This window comes from Theobroma umbraticum, unplaced genomic scaffold (genome assembly GCF_002168275.2).
Source record: "Theobroma umbraticum cultivar Fairchild unplaced genomic scaffold, ASM216827v3 scaffold_30.0, whole genome shotgun sequence".
Taxonomy (NCBI): domain Eukaryota; kingdom Viridiplantae; phylum Streptophyta; class Magnoliopsida; order Malvales; family Malvaceae; genus Theobroma; species Theobroma umbraticum.
Genome location: NW_018397254.1, coordinates 7,645,814 through 7,663,811, shown reverse-complemented (window position 1 = coordinate 7,663,811; position 17,998 = coordinate 7,645,814). Strand labels below are relative to the sequence as shown.

Genomic DNA, 17,998 nt, shown 5'->3' with positions numbered 1-17,998 from the left:
TGACAAAGCAAACCAGTAAAATCTAGAGAATGTTCACCTCTTCTATCACACCCTCAATGAATTAATACTTCTAAGTTCTAAAAATAAACCTAATTTTTATTGTTATAAATATTGATTGACTTTTTTTTTCCTTATAACTTTCAGTTAATGTTCAATTGTTAATCAGCCTCTTACATTGTTACCTAATTTTTTTTAAAAAAAAGCTATAAATTATTTCATTGCATTTCAAATAGTAAAGACAATTTTCAACAATGTCGGCAAAGGCCAAAAAATTATATTCTTATTCTAAGAAAAAGGTTTGTTTGCTCCTAAGAAGTAGTAAAGACTAACAATGGATGCCAAGTTGCCAACTCAAGATCCTGAAAACCCAAAAAGGAAAAACAAATAATTGATGCCAACTTTGCAGGTTGATGACTTCCTGTAAGCCTTAGCTATTATCAAGAGTGAGTGAGCAATATATTATTCATGATTTCAGGCGACAAAGGTTTTGGGAGAAAGTGGCTTTTTGGCCACAAAGTTTTAGTATTGTTTCTATAAGATTTTCATAACCTCTCCTTCCTTAAGAACATACTATTTTAACCAAAATGTGTTGTCAATTAAATTTTTTTTTGACATAATATCTTAAAACATTTTTAAATTATTCAAAAAAATTTAAATAAATCCTTACTTTTAGGTCAAATAAACTTTTAGTTCCAAAAATATCGTTAGTCAATATATCATTTATTTTTATATATATCAAGTGACGTTGATTTAATACTAAGAAAAAAATAGAGTAAGGTTAGATTTTTTTTTTTTTGAGTATATGCAAATTGCAATAGAATAAAAATATATTCCGGAACCTACAACATAGAACAAAATTTTTGGAAATATTTTATTTATTTATAAAATTTTATTATTATTTCTTATCAGGTTACCAATTAAATAAATTTGTTGCATTTTCAATAAATAAATAAATAAATGTGTTGCAAAAATTCTTGTATATATGGAGAGTGTTTTATAAATTAGGTGCTCTATCTAAAAATCTTTATTCAAATACTTAGACTTTGACTTTCAAATGCTAAGGTTGGTGAGAGTTTAATTAGATTTTGAATTTTGAGTCTGCAAACAACAAAAACATTTATTATTTTTGTCTCAATTTATTTTTTTTCATTTGTTTTTCTTTGGGTGGGGAGGAAAGGGGGGAGTAGCATTTGGCATTAAAAGACAATAATAGAGACCCAAAGAAGGTACTCCCAATCTCTCATGAAATATTACATTTTTTGGACCTATCATAGTCCTGAAGAAAACGTTTCTTTTTCAAAAAAAAGGGTTACAAAATACATAAGATAAGTACAGTATACCATAATTAATGTGTGAGTTTGATTTTTTTTCAATCAATTCTTTTTTTTAAAGTTCAACCATCTTTTATTTATAAAATTAAAATTTTTTTTGAAAACTATGAATAACGTAGTTCTTTAATATATATTTGTTAAAACTTAATGTAAATCAAATATTTAAAACAATTAAAGTGAAATTTGAAAAGTTTTAATTAAAAGAAAATCAAATTATGACAATATTTGTGAAATAGAAAAAGTGTCAAATACTTCCTTCGTCAAGTTTTATTTGTTCTTATTTAACTTTCAAATTGTGTTAGAAAAAAATTTTAATTTTAGTGTATTTATATTAAACTTTTAAATTGTTATTCTAAAATTAATGTTTCAAGATTTTTGCTTTTAAATATATATAAATATATAAAATAATTTTAAAAATATTTAAAAGTAAACGGATTAAGTGTATAAAAAAATAAATTATATAATTTTGAGATATTAAAAAAATGAGATGGAAAGAGTTGCATTTAGTTACCTATAGAGGCAGAGCGATGGGGGCTAGTGGAGTACATCCTTTCAACGTTTTAAAATTTGTAAATTTTTTAGTTTTTTTTATTTTATTCAAATTTTATAATTTTGTTTATACAAATAATTAATTTTTTTTTCTGCTCTTTATACATGAAATCTTGGTTTCGCCATTAGTTACTAATAAAGTTTTTTCTTGACAAAATATATAAAAAAACCCTTACACTATTTTAAAAAATTTAAATAGATCTTTATACTTTTATTACGTTCAATCATATTTTTGTATTTTTATTTTGAATCAGATAAATTTTTATATTTTTTTTTGAATCAAATAAGTTTTTATAACGAATGATTAACTGAATCAAAATGTCATTTGTTATTTTATATCATATGATATTGATGTCGTAAGTTAAAATTTCATAATTGATTATAAGATAACATGATAATTTGACAATATAATATAATCATGTCAAAATTTTCACTCTTTATATCAATATCATGTCAACATCATATGGATATAAAATGATAAATAATATTTTTACTAATGATAATTAATCAATCATTAATTATAAAAATTTATTTGATAAAAATAAAAATAAAAAACTTAATTAAACTTAATAAAAATAAAAATTTATTTAAATATTTTTAAATAATTTAAAATTTTATTTAAACATAATGTCTTTCTTCTTCTAAACTTTCTTTATCTTTCCCATCAAAATTTTGACACGTGTTCAAGTTACAAGAAAAATTTTACTAGAATGACAATAGTTTCACTTCTGCACAAGTATATACGTAATCTAACGTTGCTTAACATTATGTATCATATGCTATTCAATATTAATTATTGATGTGTGATTTCTTTTAAGTTTTCCATTAACTTTACATGGCTAAAAAAGGAAAAATATAAAGGAGATAATAATGAAAAATTTGTCAAAAAAAACAATAAAAGAGGTGATAAAAATTCAGATTTTTCGCCTAATATGCGAAATATCACATTTTCTGGACATAATCACACAAAACAAAACGACGCAATGACCGATAATATTTGGTAACCGACATGTCGACCAATCAGACGGCTTGGATGTGAAATGCTTGATTTGGTTCCGTCTCCGAACTCTCTCGATCTCCACCAGCAGATCCATGACACGTGTTTGAACGGCTCTGCTCGGATCGTGATCTTTACTGCCTGATGGGTGGCTCCCGCGTACTGATCATGACGTCACAGTCTTATGACTTATGGGTCGTTTTCCTTGTGGGCCCTTGACCCTCGGGCGCCATCCCGTATACTCTTGAAGCTTCCAAGTCTGCAATCGTCCGTACCGTTGCGCCCCACTTCTAGAAATGTGACTTGACGTGGCGTAGGCCCAGCTGATTTGCCTTGGTTAATCAAGAAGATCATAACGGCTAGAACTTGTGAGCTGTGGTGCACCGCCGTATCAATTCTGGTTCCTCCATGGGTCCCCTCGGCCCAGCCCAGGGTGTCGTTACCTGCCCCACGGTTTTCCCATTTTAATGTTTTCACGTCTTTATCAGGTAATAGCTTTTTTGTTTCAAAAACTGTAGCCAATTTTATGCTAATCATGATCGTTAATTAGGGTCTTTTTATTCTGAAAAAATTACCTAAAAAGTTTTTAAATTGTATTTAAAATTTTAAATAAATTTTTATATTTTTATTACTCTTAATCATATTTTTATATTTTTATTTTAAATAAAATAAATTTTTATATTTTTATTTAAAATTAAATAAATTTTTATAATTAATAATTAATTTAATTAAAATATAATTTATTATTTTATGTCACATGATATTGACATGAAATACTAATATATTATAATTAATAATGTAACATACTGATATATCATAATTAATAATAATATTATATATTAATATAATATGATAATATGATCATTTTATATTTTTCACTCACATTAGGATTATGTCAGTGTCATGTGAATATAAAATAAAAATTAATGTTTTAATTAATAGAAGTTAATAAACTATTAATTATAAAAATTTATTTAATTTTAAATAAAAATATAAAATTTAATTAAATTTGATAAAAAATAAAAATTTATTTAAAATTTTTTAAATACCTTAGAGATTTTTTTAAGTATCATACTTGAAATTTTTTTTAGTTATATATTTCTTTTAAGTGTTAAAAAAAAAGGGAAAAAGAGATAAGGATAGTATCAACCGACAAATAGGATACGGAATTTATTATCTTTTTCTCGTTTGGCAAATATCAATTTCAATATCCAAGATCCAGGTAAAGGAATGTGGCACGAGTAACTTTACACATGTAAAGGCTTTTAGCCTTATCCGTGAATTCTTTTCTAAGTATGTTTTATTATGATTTTTGGAGGAAGGTGTTTAAATTCAAAGTATCAAAGGAGCACTCTTTAGTTACCATCTTTTCCTTGGTCTGGTCAACGAGATTTGCTACGCAACTGTACATAGAAGAAATAATAACATCTCATGACACGTTTAATGAAATAGAACGGGAATGAAATGATTATTTTGTTAAAATAAGATAAAAATAAGTTTTATGTGCTTCATTTATAAATTGAAATTTTTATTTTTTTTATTTTAATGTTTGATTGGTAAAAATAATTTTAAAATAATAAAAATTATATGATACAAGACAAAAGTACTTTTTATTAAAATTTATGATTTTTAATTTGATATTTTTTTTTATAATTTATTAAAATTATTAATAATTTTTAATTTAAACATTTGATGTGACTATTTATTTTTATTTTATTTTATTTTTTCCTCTATTTTTAATTTTTAAAATGTATGGGTTTAAGGAGGTTGATATTTTCTTTTCTGATGTAGGAGATAGCAAAAAAAATTCAAATCCTGCTTTGTGAGTTGGACTATATGGTGCACTACAAGGACATTACAAAAAATCTATATTTAGTTATTTATACATTTAAAAATAAATAAATTAGTTTAAAGTTCATCTGCATAAAAAATCTTGCATTGTTTTATGTAATGTTACCCAAACACAATCCAAGATAAAAATAAAGGTAAACTACTCTATTTTTAAGTTTGAATCGAAATTCTAAACCGGTTTATTAGTTTTTGAAATAACTAATTTATTTTAAAAAAATATATTTCGCTAGACATATAGATTCAATTGTTAGTTAACTGTTAGTGTTTTTATTAGTTTGATGACTTGATAATATTGAAATGATGATTTTACTTTTATTAATTTTAAAAATTACTATTATATAATTTTTATTAATTTTTTATTAATTTTTTTATTTTAAAATTTATATAATACTTTTTTAAATTAATAAAAAAATATTTTAATTTTTACATATTTTCTGTTAAAGATATTACATTTTTGAGACGCAGTGTCTATTTTAAAAACTAATAAGGATAAAATATCCCATCACTCTAAGTTTTAATCAAAATTCTAAGTAGATCCATTAGTTTTAGAAATAGACTATGTCCCAAAAGTGTAAATATCATTAACAAAAATTATGAAAAGATTAAAATATTTTTTTGTTTTTTGATTAATTTAAAAATATTATTATATTTTTAAAAAATATAAAAAAAAGCATCTCCAAGAAAAAGGAGCACTAGTGCTCCCAAGGGAAGAGAGCTACTCGTATGGGAGCTTTTTTTAATTAATAAAATTATATAATAGTAATTTTAAAAATTAATAAAAGATAAAATTATTTTTTCACTCTTATCACGTCATCAAATTGATAAAAATATTAACAGTTAACTAATAACTGGATTTAAGTATCCAATAAAAAATATTTTTTTGAAATAAAATATCAATTTTAAAAATTAATAGACTTTTGTATAATTTTAATCAAAACTTTGAAAGGTAAAAATATTTTACTCTAAAAACAAAAAAACTGAAATTTGTCATTTTTCATTTTCAAAATTGTAATTGATAGAATTATATTTAACATAAAAAAACCAAAGGATTCACATAAAAAAAATTTTAAATGTACATTGAAGAATTTAAACTAATTATATAAAAAAGTGTAATGGTACTGTTAAAATTATAAAGGGGGCCAAGTAAAAGTTTATACGAAAATGAGAAGAAATTTTGTGGGTTAAAAAGTAATTTTGGCAAAGTCGAGGGACCCATGACACTTATTATTAAACCAAATGTCGGAATCAAGGAAGTCGCTACTTGAGTTTGCGTGAAATGCTGCTAAGTGACCTTTTCCGTCGGATATACCTGTTGGCTGCTGACATGCCTCATTCCCTAATCGAGCCACGTAGCACATGGTTAAGGACATGACGATCTTTTAGGCATTTGCTATGGCTAAAGCCAGTCGCTTTTAAAGGGCCGGTCTTGTGATCCTTCTGGAAGGGTTTAATATGACCCTTTTGTGCTAATGCCCTTTAATCATCGCCTAAATACTCATTTAGTATAATTAGTTAATCAAGATTTCATTGTTACTCAAATTTTTTCTTGGCCTTCTCTTGTTAGCACAATTATTTTGCATGGTAATGGTTATTTGAGTCTTCCTTCACCGTAATCGTCCCAAATTTCTAATTTAAAAGCAAACTTCACCTGCCTTTTTTATAATTTTAATATTTGTTTCACATGATATTTTGTATTTTTTTCTCAATTATGTCTCACAAAAAGTCAACTATTAATTTTATTCAATAAAATTATAAAAATATTCTTAAATGTGAATAAATAAGTTAACTTTGAATTAAGAGTATTTTAGTAATTTTATTGAATAAATTCCACAGTTTAACTTTTGTAAAAAATTGAAATTTATCTCTAATCAATAGTGAATATATATGGAGTTAATGAAAAAATTAAAAAAGACGTATAATTATAAAATTCAATACAGAATTCCATGAGAAAAACGTAGATCACGCGAACTTAATTTCATTTCAAAATCAAATTAAAGACCAAAATGATTTCTATATTATAAATATTTTTTTTTAAAAAAAGAAGGGGAATCACAAGAGTACTTCCATTTCCATAAGTTGACGAACTTTACTAAACAATTTTCAAAGGAAGACATCATTATTTATAGCTGCGTCCACAGTCCTTGGCATGTGTGTTTTGATTTCAACCAATTTCATTTTATAAAACATCTGACTTTACTTGGCACTGCAAAATTAAATATTCCACATTAAACATTATAATATCCCAAAAAATGAATGTCGAGAACAATGCAATAAGCAAATTAACTGCCACGTCTCATATGTTCCTTCTATATGCGATTGCGTGTGTTCATGCACACACAGCTAAGCTTAGTGAGATTTTTTACCCAATCAAATGTTTCACCACTACATTCTTTTCTACCAACTTGATACCCTTTTATAATTTGGATCCATTCAATTTTTTAATATTTAATTAAATTGATGGAATAATTTAGGCACAATATTAAAAAATTTATTTGAAGTAATAAAAAATTCAAATAAATCTTTATTTAAATATAAACTAACCATTGACTAAATATTATAATTGAAAATATTATGAATCTATTTTATATCACATGGCATTCATATGATATGCTGACATATCATAATGGATAATAATGTATTATGTTGATATGATATAATGATATTATCAAGTAACATTTTCATCCTTCACATCATTATTATGCAAATATCATATTTGATTAAAGATAGTTAATCAATCGTTAGTTTTAACAATTTATTTAATCTAAAATAAAAATATAATAGGGTGAGCAAATGTCACGTGCTTGGAACTTTATACAAAATCCATTCGGCGTTTAAGGTTTGGGGTTTAAAAGCCTAAGCAAGCTTAATTTAGAATTTTGCACAAAGGTGCAAAAGGCAAAAACTCTTTGCACAAACATGCAAAAAGCAAAAACTCAATAAATTTGAAAAACAAACTTTGAAAAAAATAATTATATTATTCAAAGAGAAAAACAAATACATAAAATTTTAAGCAAAAAACATAATGCTTAAATGGCACTCGGACATTTGACTTATTGGTTGATACATTTGGCTCATTTTAAGCAAAATTCAAATCTCCTCTCTTTCAATTATATTAAAAAAAATATAATGCCTAAATGCTTGAATATAGACTATTGGGGCAATTGACTCTAATTGCCTTTGCCTAATATCTTAAGGTCCTAATGATATAAGATTTCTCTAATCTTAAAACAACTCTACTTCAAGTGGTCTAATACGATTAGGGTAGGTAACAAGAGATTAAAGTAAATAAATATTCTACAATTGGCCTAAAGTCTTAATAGGAGACTAGGTGGTGTGGTGTGTCTGTGACCCATTGGTTGTTGATGGGCCTATTTCTCTAATCTTAAAACAACTCTATTTCTAATAGTCTAATACAACTAAGGTAAATAATAAGAGATTAAAGTAAATAACTATTCTACGATTAGCCTAAAGTCTTAATACGAGACCAAGTGGCGTGATGTGTCTACGACCTATTGGTTGTCGACGGGCCTCCAATCAATGTTGGCCCAGGATCGATTTTTGACCCTAAGACGTGTGCGTCACTTGTTTTTGATGCTATCACAACTAGTTTTGTAGGTTGTGCATGTCACTGTTCATAGAACTATGACGAAAAAACTAGATCAAACTAATTACTCACCCGAATCAAATGTGATTTTAGTAAAACAGTTCTATCCAATTAGTCCATTGGGTCAATTAGTCTAAGACGTTTGATCCAATTGATTTATTTGGTCAATTTTTAACTTTAAAATTTTTAGATCAAATAGATAAAAAAATCAAATTAATTATATATATAATATTATATATTATTTTAAAATTTATATAAAATATAATATATATTTAATATTTTTAATTACTATTTACTAAGTTACATTTTAGACCTTTCACTTCTTCATTTTTATTTTTTAACCACCCATCTTTTACTCTTTCTTTTTTTCTCACCGAGTCACCTTTATACTTTACTTTTTCTTTTCTTCAAAACCTAAACTGAAATCCTAAACTCTCTAAGCAAGTTGAAAATTTTCGATGGTTAATGGTCTTGTATTAGATAATTTTATTTTGTAAATGTTAATTTTATTATCTTTGACTCTTTGGTATGTTGAATTGTGAATGGTAATTTGAAGATTTATGTAAAGAACATAATTATGTGAGTGAAAAAACATATGTTATATATTGTTTTAGATTATTTGTATATTTTATAATTATGGATAAAGTTTATAAATTTTAATATTGTAATTTGTAAAAACAAAAGTGATAAAATTTTACACTATTGGTTCAAAACCAAACTGATTGAACCAATTCAATATTTGGTCGAGTTGGTTTTTCTTTATGTTTAGTCGGTTTTAGTCAATGTTTTAAAAATGTTTAGTTTATTTGATCCTTAGTTATGGCAGACCAAATCGACCAAATTGTCCAATTGCTCACCTCTAAAGTATAAAGACTTAATTGAAAATAATAAAAACATAAAAATTTATTTTTATTTTCTTAAATAATTTAAAAACTTTTAAAAACATTTATCAAAATTTTATTATCCAAAATAACAAAACAATCTAAAACAACAAAAGTTACAACTTAATATCTTTACTTGTTAAAAACTATTTTCCTTATCTTTTTATCCTATAATTTTCATAAACTAGAATATAGTTAAGCCGCATTATTTCTTTTTGTTTTTCTTTTTGGGTATTGAAAATTTACTCTATAATGCTTAAGACTCAAGAAATAAAGAGAAATTACATATGAACATTTAATTTATTAATTGATATGTGATGTTTTACTTAAAAAATAAAATTAAAAATTATGACATTAAAAAATATATAAAGCAATTCTCTAATTTTAAATTGATAAAAAAAAAAAAAACTTCACCATATGCAGTAGATGTTATCAATGCCTATGACTTTCTTCAATAACAAGTAACTCAAAATATTGGAGAGAATCTTCCCAACTGTTAACAACCTGGTTCGCAAGTCAACTCCCAAGCTCATTTTCGAGATTCAAATTTTTTCCCCAGTCAGCCGGTCATTAATGGTTGATGTTCATCCAGGCCTGAGTAAATTCTAGGAGTCACTCGTTCTTTTCAGTATTTTCTTACGACTCGAAAGAGCTGACGTACGTCAATGTAATTCTCTGTAGCTTTAGTGTCAATATTACAAATCAAACACTAGCGAAGCCGAATTAGAGCAATCCACCATATCTACAAAAATTGTTGTCCCTATCAACTTCAGGCTGCACAAGTTCTTTTCACTCTATATAAACCCCGAACCACCTCGCCCTTCTCCCCACTGAAATCATCTTCACAAAGAAAAGCAGTCGTTCACCATATCGACTGATCATACTTTGGCAGAAACACATCGCTAGCGCTGCAACACCAAAATCTCATTGGGGAGAGAGAGAGAGAGAGGGGGGGAGGGGAAAGAGATAGGAGAAAGAAAGGGAGAGAAACATATACATTTCTCAATGGAGACTGTTTCTATTTTATTCTACGTAATTCTCTTTCTCTCCACTCTTCTTTCGTATCCTTTCCTAAGGAAGCAAAAGAGAGGACTGATTCCTATGAACAGATTTAAGCTTCCACCAGGCTCAATGGGTTGGCCATATGTTGGAGAAACTCTCCAACTCTACTCTCAAGACCCAAATATCTTCTTTTTAACAAAACAAAAAAGGTTCTTGCCTTATTAATTACTCTATAGGATATGTATTTTTTTTCTTGTTCATTTCCCTTCTCTTTATTAGCTCTCTGCTTTTGCATGTGGTACTGAACTTGGCTGGTGGGTGCCATCGTTTTCCATGTTCAGATATGGAGAGATTTTCAAAACCCACATACTTGGTTGCCCTTGTGTCATGCTGGCTAGCCCCGAAGCTGCAAGGTTTGTGCTGGTGACTCATGCTCACTTGTTCAAGCCAACGTACCCCAAAAGCAAAGAGAGGATGATCGGCCCTTACGCGCTGTTCTTTCACCAGGGTGAATACCACAATCGACTACGGAAGTTGGTTCAAAGCTCGCTAGCCCCTGATACCATCAGGAAGCTAATTCCTGGTATCGAAGACATAGCTGTTTCTGCCCTGGAGTCGTGGGCTGGCTCTGGACAAGTTATAAACACCTTTTATGAGATGAAGAAGGTTTGTTTAAGTAGAAAAGAAATAGAGCATTACAAAATTGGATTAGACCATATTTCTAATGTGAACCTCATGGTGCTTAAAGCATTTTTAAAAGGTTTTTTTGGCTCATCTATATCGTTTAATCAAGTGAAGAGTTTTTGATTCTCTTGTCCTATCCCTCACCTTTTTTTAACATGGGTTTCTTTTAGAATTTTGTTTTTATTGATGCTGGCTCTGAACCTGGGACCTCCACTTTGTTTGGATCATGATTTTCTAACGTGCGGGTTTCCTTGACTCTGCACAGTGCTCTTTCGACGTCGGCATTCTTTCCATTTTTGGTCACCTAGATAGAGGCTACAGAGAGAACTTGAAGGAGAACTACCGTATAGTAGATAAAGGTTACAACTCTTTTCCTACAAACATTCCTGGGACTGCATATCACAAAGCACTCCTGGTAAGATAAAGCATGTCCTCTGTCGCTATCAGAGAAACACATCTGATTACTTGGAGGCAATTCTGATGTAAATTTTTTCGGTGTTCAAAAGGCTAGAAAAAGATTAAATCAGATTCTGGGTGAAATAATTTGTGAGAGGAAGGAGAAAAGGCTGGTGGAGAAAGATCTGTTGGGCCATTTTTTGAACTTCAAGGATGAAAAGGGGCAAACTTTGACTGAGGATAAAATAGCCGATAACATCATTGGAGTACTTTTTGCTGCCCAGGACACCACAGCCAGTGTTATGACATGGATTCTCAAATTCCTCCATGATGACCCCAAACTTCTAGAAGCTGTTAAGGTAATCATAGAATTCCACTTGAGAAACCTTCCCGCAAGTTTAGAATTTTGTCATCAGACAAATCGAATTGTCTCAATTCATGATTTCCACAATCATTACAGGAGGAGCAAAAGGCGATATACGACTCAAACGATGGAGGAAAGAGGCCCCTAACATGGGCACAGACAAGGAGCATGCCTCTTACATATAGGGTATGTACTGTCTAAAAGTCATGTAGCTTTGTTTTAGGAAAAGCCAACTTCAAGAAACGTCTCTGAGTTTTTTTGGCTGATTTTCAGGTTGTACTAGAGAGCTTGAGGATGGCAAGCATCATATCTTTCACATTCAGGGAAGCAGTAGCTGATGTGGAATACAAGGGTAATTAAAGGCTTACAACTGGAATATTCTTTATCTTGGTTGTATTTGAGGGGCTTCCAATAATTAGTATCATCACTGTTTCTTTCAATTTTAAATGTTACAGGGTACCTGATACCGAGGGGTTGGAAAGTGATGCCATTGTTTAGGAACATTCATCACAATCCAGAATTCTTTTCTGACCCTCATGATTTTGATCCATCTAGATTTGAGGTACCTAATCTTGTCCATATCGTTTAAAGCATAATTTCATTTATTAAAACACACTAGTTTACATTAATTTATTTCCTTGGCTATGGCTTCAAGCAGGTAGCTCCAAGACCCAATACCTTCATGCCATTTGGCAACGGTGTTCACGCTTGCCCCGGCAACGAGCTTGCCAAGCTGGAGGCGTTCATTTTGATCCACCATCTGGTAACAAAATTCAGGTACTTTTGACTCGCAGTTTAGTATTACAAAAGATAGGTCATAATCTAAAGTGGCATAAGATTTTGTTAAGAAAAAAAAAAAGAAAATTGTTGTGCTCAATAATTTTGACAAGTCTCTTTCTGTTTGGGTGAAATGATGTTTTATTTGCAGGTGGGAGGTGGTGGGTTCTCAAAGTGGGATTCAATATGGCCCATTCCCAGTCCCTCGACAGGGACTCCCAGCCAGATTTTGGAAAGATTCCAGCAGAGATGTATGCCCTTTAGTTAGAGATTTGGGAAAGAATTCAACCAGCATTGAAGCAACAAAACTTTTCTGCTCCTGACCAAACCCTACTATTTTTCACCATGGGGTTTATGGGTCCATATCGGCTTTATCCTTCATGTTATTCTTGCAGCTAGTAATTGTAACTTTTATTATGTATATTAATCATTATGTAGTAATAAGGAAAAAAAAGAGTATTAACGGGAAAAAGAAATCATATTCCCAACTTTCTGATCTCTATATCTGTAGCCATGCGTGATTGTTATGTAACTTTCATTTTAACTATAAAATAAATATGAGAATTAGTAGGAAAATATTGCCAGCTTGCCACCCGCCATGACCCTCTGGAAAAAAAACACGTGTCTACTAGTGCATCTTGATTCACGTGGCAGTCGGCAGAAGTGGCCTTAAATAGGCGACGTGTCTGTCGTTTCAATTTGCCCGTGTAAAAAAAGACAGGTGCCCTTGGCTGGAGGGCACATTCTCTGTTAACGGCACAAAACTTTGGTGACAACTGAGGAGAGGTGGGGGGTGGCCTCATGGAACAATTCACGTCACAACGAGCCTACCTCTATTTTGGGTACAAATACAATGGGCCTACCTATATATCTTTCAACTTCGAAGGCCAAGGTGCCTTTGCCGGTGTCCCCAATGCACGTTCTTTCCTAAGCCTCGAATCTGCTTGCGAATGAGGGCACACTCTTGTTGAATGACCTAATAACCAAAGGCAGTGCACCAACAGGTGGCCCAAAGCACTTGGCCCCCACACTTCATCTGGAATTTTCCGACCAGTTATCCCTTCAAGCAAAAGTGATTGCTTAAGCTAAGCAGACACGATTCAAAATCAGATCAGTCAAATGATACTGCATAGGAACGTGAATGTGATGGAGAAGACAATTTAAAAACGACTAAGAAACTGAGAAAGAGAGTTTTAACAAGAGAAGATAAGTTCACAAAGTTAAGAAGTAGCTTTGAAGAAACAATATAAAAATTGTAGAGATAACGAGCAAAGAAAGAAAGAGAGAAGCAAACTACAGTACTCGAAAACAAAGTATAAACCTCGAATTTGAGGGTAAAACAATCTGAAACAACATTGAATCATTCAGGAGGATGAAGCAGCAGAGTGAAAGGCAAAACAACAGTATAAAAAACAATCTCAAACTTTACTTGGTGGTCGTTGCCTAGAGATCATTATAGCCGTCCCGGTTTGTTTCAATCATTTCTCTAGGAAGGACAAAGAACAGTGCATAACACTGCAAGTTCATAAGCATACTGTTAATGACCCACATGAGAACAGAAGACTGAACAGCACTTGTTATCCCGTTGTGCCTCGGGGATAATTTTAACCAACAACTTAGGTATTTTACAAACTCTTTCCTCCAAAAAACAGATTATTTACTCTTGTTGGGATAAAACCAAAAGCAATACTAGCACTGCCATCTTCATGCCTTAGAACAGTGCCATCCTTATTAAAACATGAGATGTATCACAACCATCAGCAGCTGGTTCACTACCATCATAGCAACACCATGCCAACGATCTTTTACACTGGATCCTATTATCATCATTACCGAATCACAGTGCCACAGCTGTACCTACATTCACATGGACCCATCAACATCAAGACTATAAGTTCAGAATACTATTAAAACATTTCCATCCTTACACAGATGCCACCTGCTGCTTGCTTCATGTTATCACATGCCGACAGTACGTCCAGCTTAATTATCTATCATGGCTAGAAATACTCAATATAGATAAAATTTCTTAAAACTACTTCAGAATGACAAACATCATAACAAGATTTGAGGGGAAAACTTAAGATGCTGATTAACTTTTGTTTATCACCACAGCCATGGGCACTGTACCACCTCAAGTCCTGGAAAATATCTCCATATTTCAGAAATTCTAGTAATGTGTATGAAATCCACTGAAATGTTGTATTGATTGGTCATAACACGACATGTAAGTGCCTAACTCCCATGTAGAGTAATCGTAGAAATAAATGGTAAGGAAGATCATTGTAAGAAAGATACTGACAGTTCAGCAATTCTCCATCAATCATATTCCTACAGCCAGTATAGCCACATTTTTCAACTGACCCCATCCCCTTTTTAAGAAGAAATCACATAGCTATGTTTTCAGAATTTAAAAATCGCATATTTTATCATACTCTACAGCAATTATAGCCACATCTCTCAACCAACACCATCTCATTGTTAAGGAATAATCCCCATGATTAAGGTTTCACAATTTAAGTATATCACGTCATTGTTGAGCAATTAGAATAAACAAAGTTCTTGCTCAAAACATAAAAAGACCTTTCAAACTATCTCAAACAAATTGCTAATCTCTATTGGTGTGAAAGATCATGAACCTTTGAGCACCAACAAAACAAATTGGGAAATACATCTGAGAAACAAAATTGTCTATTAACAGAATCAGGCTTGTCCTTAACTCTACTTTCTATGCTGTACCAATCTAATGTCGGCTTATCAGTCTAGATATTACATTTATATAGCAAAAGTATATGTCCTTGTATCCAAGCAAAGGGAAAATCAGGATCCTGATTATCTAAAAAATGTAAAAAAAAAAAAAAAATCTTGTGTGCCGAGATTTTGATTTACAGAACAATCAGCAAAGTCAAGATAAGTCACCACAATTTATGGTTTTTCTACTGTTGAATTCTTTTTGTAGTAATTTTTCCCCACTCACTGCTGCTAATGATACACCTAGTTACACCAGGATACCAGTTGTCCAACTCTTAGTTTCAATTTTTGAAACTATCAAAGCTTTTGGCTGAATGAGAATGGTGAACGAAAATTTCTAGATCACACTAAAGCTACTTACAGAATCAATATGCTCTAAAAAATTACAACACTTAATGACCTTCTTCTAGATGCTATTTGCCAAGTATTCGAATAACAGTCCATGTTCACATGTTATAAAAGATGAGGACAAAAAATATCTTGCATCTAAAATGGACTTTCTTAACGGATGGAGACACAGGTAAGTAACTAGGCAACTTCCTTCATAACAGAACTATCAAACAAGTCAGCAATAAAAATGCCATGTAAGTAATCCAGTGAGTTTTGGGTCATTACAAATTAAAATTTTATACGTAAATTAAAAGAATTAAAAGATATTGACAATGAAATGCAAGAATGACTGATGAAGCATGTAAAGTTAGAAGCACGAACAGTTACAGAAACAGATTAACATGCAAGTGATTGCCCTCCTTGATTCCACTTTCAGAAAGCAAAGAAGGAGGCCGCCTGCACCGGTTGGGATCCATTGAAACATAAGATAAATTCAAAGAACAAATCAGAACAAATCAACTTTCTCCAATTAACTAATCAGAACAAATCACGGTGAAACGACACATGCAGTGAAAGAATAACACACATAAACAGATTCAACCTTTGTATCCAATGATTCTCCTACATTGATTCGCGTCCGCGTAGATCTATTATCTATTCTTAATAAATAAATGCTTCATTACAAAAAATCACGGGGAATCGTTTATTATATACCGAAAGCGATCAGAAAGTACCACACTTACAGCATCGAAACTCGTTGGAAGATGCAAATCCATGAAAGACTAATCGACGAGATGTACAGTGGAGTCCGTTGACGTTGATATTGATCTTGTAGTTGTAGCTGCAGGCCGTTCACAACTCGTTTGTCAAACGCCGAGTCGCCCATTCTTTTTCCCTTTTTTGGACTCGGAGGGCTATTGGGCCTGTTAGGCCCAATTATAACCATCCTGCTTTTCGATTTTTCCTTTGCTTTCTCGGGCAGGTGCATCCTTTGAGTGGAAATATTTCTTGCTGGTAGTATAAAGTTTTCTTTCTGAAATTCCAGGACTTCTTTTTGGACAACCGAACCTAGATCGGATCACATCTTTTCATAAGGATTCGTTCCACTAATTTAATTTAAGCCCCACCGTCAAAATCGAACAGCCTTTTTTTTTTTAATTACTGTTTTGGTTATGAATCAACCATGGTTATGGCTTAAAATTGGATTGCCAATATTGAATGGACCATAAATCCAACAGCCGGTGGACCCAAAACCGCGATGTATTGGAGACATAGCTAAAGGTTTTGAGGTTGCATGAATAAATGTAAATACTATATCATTTGCAACGTAATTGTTCGAGGTAGTAGTTGAAATTATTGAAATACGTGACTCTCACGAGTCACGTTTTGTCTTACCGTGGAGGGTACTCTTACCCTAACCTGGAGTAAGCAATTTGACATCTGTGCATTTGTTCACCAAAGTAACCAAATGTAGCCTATGATCACTACTAGACTTGCACATTACACCAAGAGCCCACGGCTTGGTCTACTAATCTACTATGATACTCCTTTTTTATTTTGTTAGAATTTTGGTATTGTTTGAGATTTTCACTAAAAGCCTGCTTGGGAACTTGAATTTGAGGGGTCGAAGATTGTTCAATTAAAAAAAATTAATATCTCATTTGATAATTCTATCAAAAATTCGTTCCATTTTGTAATGTTAAAAATAAACTATATATACTCTATGTGTTAAACAAAATAGATAATGCTTTAATTGTTTTGAGATCATCTGATTCCTTTCGAAAGAAAGAAATTTGAAATTAACAAATAATAAAAGAAATGAAAGAAAAATAAAATTCATATTATGGCCTGCATAATTCCTTATCTCTTGTTACAAGATTCTACTTCAAAAAATGTCAAAATCTGTCTATCTAATGCCAGGAAATTCCATCTTTGTTTTGTAGAGATTCAGAAATTGAAACACCTAATTTCATGTATTTGCCTCCGAGAAATAAACAGAAAAAATCGAGCTGAAGCACTCTGTTTTTTTTTGGTGGAAGAGTTGAAGCATAATAGAAAAAGGACATGAACATGGAGAGAGAGAGAGACAGAGAGAGAGAGAGAGAGAGAGAGAGAGAGATCCAATATTGTTTGTTTCAAAACGCCATGAGAGAGAGAGAGAGAGAGTAAACAGAGTTACCATTGCCGAGAATAGCATAATTTTTCCAGTTTCTTGCCAAGAGAAATTCCAAACGTTCATTTCAATCAAAAAACTTGTGCGTTACCGCAAGGTAATCAGTAGCCAGGGGCGAAACTAGAGTAATTTTTAAGAGAAATCAAATAAAAAAAGATATTAAACAGTTAAAAAGAATTTTATATATAATTTAATTATTATTTATTTAAAAAATTAAATTAAATTTAAAAAATATTAAACATATAAAAAAATGTAAATTAACATTAATGGTATTGTCATTTATATATATATATATATATATATGATTG

At 30.7% G+C, this 17,998-nt stretch overlaps 1 protein-coding gene and 1 long non-coding RNA gene across 4 annotated transcripts; one reads left to right on the top strand and one right to left on the bottom strand.

Moving 5' to 3' along the window:
* The first annotated feature begins 10,059 nt into the window (after nt 1–10,059).
* CYP707A4 (cytochrome P450, family 707, subfamily A, polypeptide 4) lies at nt 10,060–13,520 on the top strand. Of its 2 annotated transcripts, none has more exons than XM_021422061.1 (9): nt 10,060–10,424; nt 10,557–10,881; nt 11,165–11,314; nt 11,406–11,654; nt 11,756–11,845; nt 11,933–12,011; nt 12,115–12,221; nt 12,318–12,436; nt 12,588–13,520. In XM_021422061.1, the coding sequence occupies exons 1-9, from the start codon at nt 10,219–10,221 to the stop codon at nt 12,757–12,759; spliced, it is 1,497 nt and encodes a 498-aa protein (XP_021277736.1). In that variant the 5' UTR covers nt 10,060–10,218; the 3' UTR covers nt 12,760–13,520. The 2 variants fall into 2 exon arrangements, with proteins under 2 accessions (XP_021277736.1, XP_021277734.1); XM_021422059.1 differs by having other exon boundaries at nt 12,315–12,436.
* A 221-nt stretch (nt 13,521–13,741) lies between these two features.
* On the bottom strand, nt 13,742–16,569 carry LOC110411776 (uncharacterized). 2 transcript variants are annotated; one of them, XR_016352332.1, is made up of 3 exons: nt 16,261–16,569; nt 15,899–15,973; nt 13,742–14,293 (listed from the first exon to the last, which is right to left on the bottom strand). It is a non-coding gene; the product is annotated as an uncharacterized LOC110411776 (long non-coding RNA). The 2 variants fall into 2 exon arrangements; XR_002444817.1 differs by having other exon boundaries at nt 13,742–15,973.
* Between the last annotated feature and the right edge of the window lie 1,429 nt (nt 16,570–17,998).